Consider the following 12,745-nt stretch of genomic DNA (forward strand, 5'->3'; position numbering starts at 1 on the left):
TCAGTTATCAATTTTCTGTTTTATAAGACGTCGCCCGATAGATAATAAATATTATTTTCGCTATTGCTCGGAATCTGAGGGTTTTTATTGCATGAACATTGTTTATCGCAATCAGCAGCAGCAATATTATTTGCGCGTTCTCGCGGTGTTACTCAGCCTGGTTGCCTGAATAGAAATCAAATTTGCGATGGACACACGGACTGCGCTTCTGGAGTCGACGAGGAGAACTGTGATGGCAATGTAGATATTATTTAGAGGAATTCACACACATTACAGTATTCTCACTATTTCCTGTTTAATACGGGCCTTTTGTGCAACCTACAGTGCATCGCTGGATTTAAGTGTGGTCGACAATGCATTTCCAAAGAAAAAGTGTGCGATGGCAACTACGACTGTGTTGACGGTTCTGATGAACACTATGATTGTGGTAATTGAAAAGGAAAAGCTCAATAATTTCATTAAATAATACCCTTTGTATTTCCACGTTTAAGAATACGCCAAGTCGTGCAGTGAGCTAAAGGACACTTACGGAAGTTTCTCTTCTTTGACTATCGATTCGGATAACGTATTTAAAAATGCCGCCCAAAAAACTATCGTCGCAATATCGGTACAAAGCAACCAAATCATTTGGCTATCTTTCAGTATGTTCAACACTAAAGAAAACCATTTAGTGAAGGTAGGAAATACGAAATGCCATCTGAATTCTCAAGATGGCACGGGAGAAAATTAATTGCGTTGCATATTCGATAAAGGTTTAAGATGGGCCCTATTCGACCAGTCCTCTTCTTTTGTCACAAAGCGGATCTACTAAACCTTCCTCCATTCGATCGTCAGCCAATAATCTGTATGTGGAATTTCCTTCTTATTACGACAAAAGCTACGGCATTAGCGTGTCCCACACAAGTGTTCGTCTTATTAATCACGAAATCGCATGCCAAGCACAATGCATATCGATGATGCTTCTACATTATTGTGTTCACAGATGGACAACATGGAGAAACCGTTCGTTCCAGGTTTGCATCAATTTTAGATTGAAAAAGATATTTTAAAATGTAAATAACTTATGTATGCCAATTTTCCGTAACAGGGTGCGGCGGTTATGTCTATGGGGACGGTTCGGTATCCTCGCCGAATTATTTGTCTAATAATAATAACAATTTTGACGAATGTTTCTGGTTCCCGGAAGCTCGGCAAAGCGACGGAGTCATATTTGTAAAGAGAAATAGCGCCCCGACCGTCAGATCTCTTCCTTTTACGGTTCTCTCTACGCTTCCTTCTGAGCTTCCCATCATGACTGTACGGCATATTTTCTATTTAGATTTAACTGTTTTCTGCTCTTACCTTATTCTTTTTCTAAGGTCTACGACGGTTGGAACTCATCAGGTCAAGTGTTGTACGATGAATTGGATTCTTCTAAACCAGCTCAAGCCAAAAGTGTCGTCTATTCCGTCAGCCAGAAAATGATGATCCGCTTTACTCGGCCAAAAGTATCTTGCAGCAGTAGGAACTGGAGCGTGACTACCGTATGTATAAAATTAATTTCAATTTCAGGCAATCTTTCAAAATAACCCAAACTTACTAAAATATGTAGATATCTAAGGTTTCTACCACCACAAACTTAGTCGGGATGATAGGAACAATAAACAGCCCCAACTATCCAGCCTTTAGATTTTTAAAAAAGAAAATGGATTTTAACAAATTTACCTTCTAGGTTTACGACGGCCCCACGGTTAATTCTCCACTGCTCCTTGAGAAATCTGGATTATCTTCGACACCTTTCGCCGTCAACTCCTCCTCAAACGAAATGCTCGTCAGATTTACATCGGATGAAAATATTACTCTTCCGGGATTTCTGGCGGTGTACTCTACCGTGTAAATCTTTTAAACTCTTAATTTGAATCTTCTTCTTGTTTTCCCATGTTTTGAAAAAAAATTCTGATAAGATCATGAGGTTTCTTTGATAGTTCCCTTCAGTCGGCTGGAAACATGTCCTGTAGCCACTGGTGGTCAAAATACATAGCCACCCTAAAGATTTAACTTAATTGTCTATGTTTGAGCGACGTCCAGGTACAAATAATAGAAGCATTAAGTCAGAGCCATTTACAGTAAATGGCTCTGATTAAGACCGTCACGGAATTGATCGCCCACTAGGTTTTTTCCATTCCAATTCCAACAAAAACGATGCTTTGGGTACCAAATAATACAAATACACAGATATTCCATTGATAAGTAAAGCGAAATTTATGTTTAATAATTCTTGACAGGAAAGCACATTACAAGAAAACATCAGACATGACAAAACTTACTTGACAGGAAAACGATGACAACGCTCGTGAAAGATGAGTATACTATCATCCACAATTTTTTTCATTACAGTGCCGGTCCACTTATGCGACCACTTGGTGCAGCGGTCGTATAATTGGATGGTCGCATAACCGGCCAAATGAATTAGTAGTATGTAGAAGGTGATGAATGAATCTTAGTAACACTTTGCTTAAGGAAAACAAATTGTTACGACTGACGAAATTCATCTTTGTTCGAAAAAGTCCAACCCTTTTTCAATAATGAAGGTCAACGATGATTTAAAAACAAAATACCTTGAAGTGGATTAAAATAATTCAAGTCGCGGCATGTTTATCGACAGAAAAATTTGAACTAGGGGAATCTCGCGCCAGAAAGTGGTGCAAGCAAAAGGGTGGTCGTATACCTGGATTGGTCGTATGGGCAGGCGGTCTGATAAGTGGACCAGCACTGTACTGTTTTTTATTAATTTTGCAATCTCAAACTTTGAGCAACAAATATTTCCGCCAGTGAAAATTTTCGGTAATCTATACATTGAAAAATACTTGCTCCCACCAACCTCCTCACCAAGATTTGAATTTTGAACTGACAAACTCATACTTCGGAATTCTTCGATTATTAAGTGAACCCTAACCAGCTCACACGTAAATACGTTGCTATAGTTGACCCATATTTATTTCGTGTCCTCCCCAACAAAATAATTAGTTCTAAGATCTCTATATAACAGTTTGGCAATGCTGAAAATGTTTTATTCTTGAGATGGAATCCTCACACGAAGCAACGTTGCCAAATGAGAATATATATTTTTTCTGCGTTGATTTATATGTCTTTGGCAACACTGTATGATGAGAGAGCTGTATCAGAAAGCTGTGAAACTGGCACGCACTCCCACTGAAGGGTCGGAGTCTACCGTAGAGTAGAGACCAGACTGCTCGTCTCTAGGAGTGGATTCAATTCAAGCACGATTGCGTGTCAATTTCTTTTTTAGGGAAACAATTAGGGGTGACAAGATGACATTTTCTTAGCGTAGATGGCATTTTGAAAGTAAATGGAAATTGGCATTGGAAAAGGAAATGAAATTTAAGTTGGCAGATGAAACGGACAAGGAAGAGTTTTCCTTGTCCAATTTGACAAGACATATTTTTTCCTTAGCCGTTTCATATGCCAACTTATATTTGATTGCCTTGTATTTTCTCAACCATTTTTTGTTTGTTTCTGTACAGTGGTTGAACTTCAGCGTGACGTAGTTTTCAATTCTTTTGCATCTAGTTTTTCCTCCATACGTACCGGGGTAAACTTTCTCCATCGCATCTATAGATAACACAAATGCATCAAATATACTGTACCTCGATTTTGCTGAAGTTCTTGCTCCGGCAACGGAATGTAGATATCCTCACATTCTTGACGTTTTGTTGCCTTTGACGTTTTTTTATGGATTTCCACGTACAGAGGAGAATAGAGGTGATTAATGAGAGTTCCGGTGACAGCTCTCTCTCCTTTACAGTTCCCTTTATTTTGGACCTTTGACACCCTGAAATCTCCAATGACAGCTCTGTTATGGGGAATGCATCATAAATATATTTAAAAAATGAGTTAATTAAAATATAGTAACAATATATTTAATAAATTTCAATATTTTACCTTCAATGCCTCTAAACCACTTTTCTCTCCGTTTTGCATTTCCCGTGCAACCTCTTCTCGATAGAATTTTGCAAGATCGAGGCGCTGAACGGAAACGCGTACGGAGCGCATCGTACGGGACGCATCGCAGTAGTCGGCAGCGGCGGAAGGAGAGGTTTATTATTTTTTTAATCAGAAAGATAAAGAAGTAGTCTTCATCTTTCTGATTTTTAATTTCCAAAAAGTGTTAGGGTTCTATAGGTAAATTCATCATTTTGAAATATCGGTTCACCCAAAAATTTATCGCTCGGCCTGTCCCTACCAGCGGCATGGCCTTAGGATATGGCGGGGAGGAATCCTTCGTCTACCTAATACTATTTATCTAACTTAACCTTGAGGATATTTTTGAGACTATAAACGTATCTGTGCATTGCATAATGCAATAAACGTGCCTTTCGATCGAAAGATGACAACATTCAGCAGGGAATTCGTCAAACGGTAAATTTGCAGATTTTGTCGCATTGCCTCCAGCGGTAAGTTCGCCAAGGTCGCGAAAAAATTTCGACCAATGGTAGTTTTTCGCAAAATTTTTTTTTCGACCAATCGCAGTTGGCGACACATTTTCGACAAGCGAAGGAACACCACCAAGCGTCGTCAGGAATACAAAAATCTTGAACGAGACGTGAGTCATTCATTCGTCCTTGAAATGCGTGCAACACGTGCCTAACTACAAACAGTGCCAAGAAAGCTTATGCTCTTTTACAACGATTCTCATGGTACGTAGCTATTTAATATTTTATTCTGTGAATCTGTGTCCTAGCGATTATATACTGCCCAAAAACTGAAAAACACCACGCCCACAGTTACGGTGTCTTTTGTTATCGAGCCCTCCACTAGAAAAATTTTGTTGGCCATCTTTTTTTTTCAAAGAGGTTTTTTTCAAACGGTGAAACTTCTTACCGTAGCATTCTTTGTCAGCACATGAGATCATTTCATTATCAACATGTAATTCGCCGTTGCAAATACAAGGAAAATGCGAGTTGGAATCGTTCTCAGGAGATCGTTCGTTCCTAATCACCAGATGATTTTCTTGATCTACTTCAATGATCACGACCTCTTCAACGGTGACTTTAGGGAGTCGGTATCGTCCAACAGTCCAATACTTGGACAACAGTTCAGAGATTACAACATTTAGAGCAAACAACTTAAACTTTGGAATGTTTACATAAACCCAATGTTGATCGGAAAACACGGGGACACATACGAAATCTTTGGGGGTCCACACACCAAATAATAATCTATTTGCATCACATACATACATTTGGACTTGGCACTGATCATAGTACATGTGAGAACGTTTCAACATAAAATTATTTTCTTTTCCTTCTTCGAGGCAAAATGATTTATCAGCAAGAATAGCATCGCGTATGGTGAGATCTCGATGAGAATACGGACATTTAACTTCGATGAGAGATAGACCATGGCATTCGCACAGCACTTTACTGTCGGGTGTAGCGCCTACGAAGGGCTGCTGTTGGCAAATGAACAATCCACACGGAAGCAGAACAGCATCGGGCAAACAAGTCTTCTTAACATGCTCCGTTACTGACTTTAGGGCTTTTTTTTTCGTTGACTCGGCCCCATCTGAATAAATGAAATGCAAAACGTTAGTTTATGCGACACAAAATCCGAACACTGATCAAATGTTACTGAGTCGGAGTAAAAAACGCGGCTCTGTCTGGATAGCAAATCTTTTGAACGATAGTCTTTGAGGGATTTTTCAAATCGGTGTGAAGAACAGCATGAGCGTTACTGGCGGTTATTCTCCCTTCTCGATGTTTACCCCACAAAATGGATTTGAACTGGTTTCTGGTGAGGAGCTCCAGTAAGATACGCTGATCTTTAGTAAAGTTAAAGTTGCTAAGAAAATCTTCTGCCATACTGATCAACTCTTCAATACTGTGGCTTTCATTAGCGGAGTCGAAAATTGATGACATTGGCTTTGGAAGGGGAGTCTTCATTTGTAAAGGAATGAAGTTAGCGTAGGTGCTTTCTTCAACTCGAAGTTGGACACACGGTTTCTTTTCAAGTGCCAGTTGATCAAACATCTACTGCACCTTCTCTTCACTGGCTGGCGGAATACCTCTAGCCTTTCTTGGTGTTGAACTTTTATGTTGTTTACTAACTGCTAGGTCAGAAATTTTGTCAGCCAAATTCTGTAAAAGAGAAATAATAATATAATTATACTCATACAAGAAGAACTGATCAGTATTCAATTAAATGTATATACCAAGTCTTTGTGGTTTGTCGTATGATGGCCCCATTCTTGACGATGGCTAGTACACGCCTCCTTCTTTATGGCCACCAAGCAGAACAACAAACAGCCAATATGTGAACATGTTTCGTTCAATTTGTGAATGAAGGATGGGAAACTGTAGAAATATAATGTGATTTGAACAGCAGATAAAGCTAAACTTCTTACCCAGCTGGACAGTTGCAATGGGCTGTTATTACACCTCCTTCTTTATTAAGCAATACCCACAGCTGCCTGGGTGATTTACTAATAGACATGGAACGCATCACCTAGATTACAAAAAGATGCACTTATATATCAATAAGCAGATGTAAAAATAACGTAAATAATACTGATATAGCAGACCATACTTTTCCCAAAACGATTCCCTTGCCATCCTTCAGTTTATGCAAGGCCTTGTACAGAACATATCCATCTTGAAACTTCTTGTAGCTTTGCATACTCTTCAAATTTTCAGTTCTGTTTCCATCATGACGACTTTTTGTTACATAAAGGTAATCAATTAGGTCGTATTTGGTTATGTTGGGTAAACTTCTCTGTAGTTGGCGAAGATCTTGAACAACAATAAAGTATTTATCGTCAATGCCCCATGGACAGTCATTCACGCCACTGCGTTGAAGCTTTGAGGCGTAATTTTTCTTTTGATCAACAGTTTGGTCCAATGAATAAGCAGAAAACTTAAAAGGAACTTGGTCTAGGCTATCGTTCAACTCGGCCATGCCGAGAATCGCCTAAAAAAACCAAAACAAAGTTTTACATTTCAATTTTTAGCCCAAAACAATTTTTTAGTCCTAGTAAATTATACATCAAATTAACGACCAATATCTTACCTAGAGCACTGTGTAATTCTTTTGAAGAAATATTCCGAATTAAAAACACTATATTTTTTTTATTGAAGCCACTTAGATTTCTTATGGCCTTTGCCATGTAAACGGAAAAAAACTACAAAACGCATGCGTTGCCAGATTTCTGGAAGTCGGATTTTCGTGATCTGAAAAAGCCCTATAGTCTATTAGTTTGCCTCCTCCCAGGTCCCGGTGTCTGCCGTGAAATGACCCTCCGAGAAAACGAAAATTTAGAAACGTAGCCACAGGTCAAACACGAGACAGTTGAGTTGCTTGATGGTGTGTCTTGATTATCCTCCCCCCAAAAAAATTTTCGTCGGCCATCTTTTTTTTCATCCCTTCATTTTTTCAAAAGAAGGGGGTGGGGGTGTTACGGGGTTAGCAAAAAGAAGTTGCCGAATTCCACAGTGTTTTTACGCAATAAAAAATAAAAAAATACAGTTGATGACAACAATCGAAATCATTTTCGGAGATGGTACCGCTATGAAAATGGGGGATGATTGCTGTCACTGGTTGTCGTTAAATTGAATTGCCTTAATGTTTTTTAACGATTATTATTTTTGTATTGTTTGAAACGATATAGAGACTGAAACGAGAGATCGACGGTCATTCGGCAGAATTCGGAGCGGCTTGCCAGCGTTGGGCCTCCTGGAACCCTAAACTTGGCCGGCTGCTGGAGAACCGCTATCACCGCCTGCTGCTTCCCATCCTCGTGTGGACATACCACTTGGAGGCCTTGACAAACCACCGGTCAGTGTAAAACAGATCGATCGTTACCTTACCTTCTTCTTATCCCCCTCACCTTTTGGTTCTTTTTACTTTTTCATTCTTATCTCTACTAAAAAACCCACAATGGGCGCACCTTTTACGGCGATTCGGCTCTCTCTCTCTCTCTCTCTGTGTTTTGTTATTTTTTACGCCACACGAAGCCATTTTCCTCTATCTTTTCTTTATTTCTTTATGTGTCTGTGTGTATTTTTTCACTCACTCACACGTACGCGCACACAAGTGAGAAACAGGCATCTGCTCATCCAGCAATCGGGTCACACCGTCGCGCCATTTTTCGGGTGGTTTTCGTCTCTCTCACCAACACTTCCGGCCGGAACGTTAGATAAGTTCCACTGATTATCGAAAATAATATATTTTGGAGAGAGGGAGAGAATTTTTCTGGTGGCGGGACACGGCAGCACTTCACGCCGGCCGGCCACCGAGAGAGAAAACTCAAAGGAGTGGATCGATTTCTATAAAAATCCACCGCCACCCGTAGATTTTAGATTTTTTAGATTTTAGATTTCGATTTTCCTAGTTGTTTCTCCTTGCCAGGAGTAATCGAATTTCCTATTGCATCTTTGTCCTCCTCCCGGTTAGCGGAGGAGAGAGAAGTCGAGGTTCTTTTGTTTAGTCTAGATTCTTACATATCTTTTTTTCCGTCCAACAGTTTCTTTTCCTTAACACGACCCAAGAAGATTCGCTGGACGGATATCGCACGACTGCGAACACAGAAATGTCTGGCGAGGAGATGGTACCGCCGTCGGCCGTTCCGATCCCAGACCCCAAGATCCTATTCACTGATGCCGCGCTGGCAGTAATTGAAAAGACCCTTGGTTACGAGTTCAGAAATAAGGAAAATCTAAAACTGGCTCTGACTCACATTTCTACAAACCCAAACAAGGTTCCAAGTGAAGACAGTGACCGGTTGGAGACGCTGGGGGACAAATTACTAGGTAATTAAAATTTTTTGCTGTTTTCTGTTTCACCCGAAATAGTATTTTACTAATTTTTTTTTTTTTTTTTTAAATACTAGGCGCCTTGGTGATGGCAATATGCTACACAACATGCCCTACTTATGGGGCAGGTGAATTGGCTAACCTAACGTCCATGATCAACTGTAACGATACTATTTATACTATACTATTTACAGACGAGAGTTGGTTGCATAAGGCAATTCAACAACCGAAGGCCAATGTAAAAAACGCAGCCAAGGAGGCAGGGAAGTTGGAGCTTATTGGCGATCGGGCTCTTGGTAATATTTCGTAAGAGGTTAATTAGTTTTTCAGTGTATTATCTATAGTGAGTAGGGTTGAGACCGAAGCGGCTGTTAGCAAAGCGCAGCAGCCGCTTTGCTCACGCACTCAACTCACCAGATAATACACTGAAAACCATCCATGGGGGGATAAAATTAAATTTTAATTGCTGATTTTTTTGTCCTTTTTTGAATTTTTAGACTTAATTATAGTGGATGAATGCGAAACGCGGAAGCCAGAATATGGAGCGGGCCAATTGACTACCGTCAAATCAGCTTTGACTTGCAACAATACCTTAGCGGTCATCGCGATTAGAAAAAAATTCTCTCTCAAACTTTCGGGCCAGACTAAATCGTGTGCGCATAGCCGTGTGCGTGTGCAGACTAAATCGTGTATTTTTTTCACCGTGTATGTCGTCTGCTCCGCCCCGAAGGGGAGGGGCTTATGACAGTTTTTACACGATTTAGCACTAGCAGACGACTGTTGAAATTGACTAAATCGTGTAACGTTAGTCGTGTATTCGTGTAGAAAGTCTGTTATTGTAGTTGTGGAAGTAATGAGTCAATCATTATATGTTATGTTTGAATGATTATTTTTATTTGTCAAGTTTATTTCATCTTCTTGATCTAAACCCTCGGTATAACCAAGGACAGCTATCTGTCTTGAAGTCGGCCATAACATGCAACGACACGTTAGCTGTTATCGCGGTCAGAACGGGCCAACATTTGTTGCTGCAGCATCGGCTCCCAGCAAAGCAAATAGAAGAACTAGAAAGTTTTGTGGACCATCAAAACAAAAACCAACACCTAATTTCGCTCCAGAAAGTAAGTAATTTAGCTTAAATATAAAAAAATTATAAATCTAACAAATTTATTTTAGGAACTAGTCATTATCTCTTCATCTGAAGGAGACCGAGCCTTTGACATAGACTATCCCAAAGTTTACGCCGATGCGTTTGAGACGCTGATTGGCGCGTTGCGTAGAGATTGCGAACGAGAGGACAAGGTCATCCGAAAAGTTGTCTTAAACCTCATGGGCGACGTAATAGGTAGTAGATTTAAAACTAATTTATTGAACTTTAATAATTTTTTTAATAGTCAAATTCCACAATAACATTCTCGTCTGCCCACTACAACGTGTGAATCAAAATAGGATCAATTCAAATTCAAGTAAAAAAAAATTTTAATAAAAAAAAATTTGAGCTAACTTTTCAAACTTTTTTTTTAGGGAAGAAAAGAACCTTCCAGACGGAACTTTCCACGTCATATTGAAAGTAAAGAATTTGCAATCCTTCCACGGATCCGGGCCATCAATGAAATCAGCCAAGACTGCTGCTGCAAAGCTTGCAATAACATCGATGCCTTGGTGTCCAACCCAAAACCAAGCACAAGGGAGAAAACACAAACGAACTAAAAGTGACCCCTTGTATGGGCAGCTTTTAGAGAAGGGGCTGGGCACGGAACACGGAGCGTGCCATCCTAATTATATTGATCGGCTTAAATAACAGTTGCCGCTTTAAATTTTATCCTGATAGGCTTTGCCGTTACTGCACACGACAAAAAAACATGGATTCCTTATCTCCCCCACGACCAATTACTGCTGCGGAATACATCGAGAAGATGTTAGGCTACCGATTGACAATTGACTACAGTCAAATCAGCTTTGGGCTGCAACAACACCTTAGCGGTCATCGCGATAAGAAAAAAATTGCATCTAGTAATGCAGCAGAAATTGACCTCTAGCCAAGAAACGATCTTACAGGCCTTTGTGGATCAGCAAATTGAAAATAGACACATTTTCAGTCATCAAAAGGTATCCATCCATCCAGCACAAAATATCAGTCTTAATTAACTATTTATTTTTCAGGATGTAAGAATGATTCCATCTCCGAATTTGCAATGGGAAATGGATTACCCAAAAGTATTTGCTGATTTATTCGAGGCAATTCTTGGCGCCGTATACAAGGATTCGGGAAAGGACCTTGAAAATACTCGAAAAGTTGTCCTTGACGCGATGGAGGAAACCATTTGTAAGAAATTTTAATAAATAAGTTTTAATAATATAATTATTTTGATTTTTATAGCGAACTTTCTGCAAAATACCCCCATATGCCCGTTAAGGACTGATATCAACCCCCAAGCAGTTTTCCGGTAAACAATGAAAATAACCTAACCTAACCCATACGTGAACCTATCTGCTTCACTTTGATTTTTTTTGCAACAATCTCCACCTCCCAGATGGGAGCGCTCACGTTACGCTTGAAGTGAGTCCTGCAACGCCACTCCACCCCGCACAATCATTTGAAGCTGCGGGGACAAACATTCAGGCGGCCAATACAGCAGTGGCCAAATTCGCTCTCCGATACCTCCCTTGGCTGTTCATGAAAAACAGAAAAAGAACCATCAGCGCAGGTGGAAGTGGTGAAGCCGGTGGCAGCGGAAACGCCAAAGTTAGCATGAAAAAACGGAGTAAAACCGGAAACTAAGTTAAGATCCATTCCAGCTATCCATTATGAACTCGCATTTTTTGTTTAAGACACACGTGATTGGCAAACCACGGTAAAATCATCATTAAATTTGTAACCTGTTAAAAAAATTCTATCGTTGTAGAAATCTTCTCGTTTTACGTACCCAAATAAAATTGTTGATGGAAAATATTATAAAACTATAAAAACTAAATAAATGAACTAAGTTTATAGACCCTGCTTCAACGTTTTCTATCAACGCTACAAATCTATTCAGGATAAGGCTATTTTCTCTAACTCCCCGTTCGTTCGCAACGAAATTTTCACGTATTTATTTCTAGTTTCGGATTATTAATCGATTCGCCACGATCAGAGCGGACACGAATGTACCCAACGGCGTCCTCTATTTCAACTGGATGTCGCATTCAACTTCCAACCACGGAGAAGAAGGAGGAACATCGCTCCATAAGCCTCTACAGAAAAAAGTGACTACCCCAGTGTCCCTTTCTGAAAAGTTGCCAGTTTTCGGGAACTGGACCTGAGACCCCACATTGCCAGTTCTAGGAAACGACGTTTTGGTGAAAGTACCGTAAATTTATGTTTCCATGACGACAGTCGTCAGAGAGAGCAATACCCAGCCCTTGATTCCAACTTTGACCACCAGGGACCCAAATCAAAACAACACAATTTTCTGCTGTTTTTTCTTAGAACTGGCAACGTGGGGTCTCAGGTCCAGTGTTAAAATCCATAAAACCAAAACACCGAAATTCAAACCATCCACGAAACCGAATTAAGGCGGCGATGGATTTTCGATGTTCCACCTCTTATTTTTTTTACAGACTTTTTTTTTAAATTTCCCAATCTTATACCCCCCTCCAACTATATCTACTTACATGTGTACATATTCGTCATTATATGACGGAAGAACACTAGACGCATTAAGGAGACGACATTTCAGGGTCCCTTTTCTCTTTTTGGGTGCGAATGTGAAAGCAAAGAAAAATAGGGAAAGAAGAGGCTCCGTTGTGTGACGACAGTAACAAAACAATCACGGGAACCCAAGCAAATAGCCATAGTAAATGAGAAGAGGAGGAGGAGGAGGAAAAAGAAAACGAATGGCGACGGCGACGACGACGCGTGAGATGAGAGAAGCGTCGAAATGAAAAAGGACGCCGAC

The 12,745-nt window shown here is 40.0% G+C and overlaps 1 protein-coding gene across 2 annotated transcripts; it reads left to right on the forward strand.

The window, feature by feature from the left end:
* The first annotated feature begins 32 nt into the window (after nucleotides 1-32).
* LOC124209851 lies at nucleotides 33-2,037 on the forward strand. Of its 2 annotated transcripts, none has more exons than XM_046608075.1 (7): nucleotides 33-240; nucleotides 325-427; nucleotides 492-676; nucleotides 753-1,013; nucleotides 1,088-1,296; nucleotides 1,359-1,523; nucleotides 1,592-1,725. In XM_046608075.1, exons 4-7 carry the CDS (start codon nucleotides 932-934, stop codon nucleotides 1,709-1,711), a joined length of 576 nt encoding a protein of 191 aa, XP_046464031.1. In that variant the 5' UTR covers nucleotides 33-240; nucleotides 325-427; nucleotides 492-676; nucleotides 753-931; the 3' UTR covers nucleotides 1,712-1,725. The 2 variants fall into 2 exon arrangements, with proteins under 2 accessions (XP_046464031.1, XP_046464029.1); XM_046608073.1 differs by having other exon boundaries at nucleotides 37-240; nucleotides 1,712-2,037.
* The last annotated feature ends 10,708 nt before the right edge of the window (nucleotides 2,038-12,745 follow it).

Source organism: Daphnia pulex, chromosome 12 (genome assembly GCF_021134715.1).
Source record: "Daphnia pulex isolate KAP4 chromosome 12, ASM2113471v1".
Taxonomy (NCBI): Eukaryota; Metazoa; Arthropoda; class Branchiopoda; order Diplostraca; family Daphniidae; genus Daphnia; species Daphnia pulex.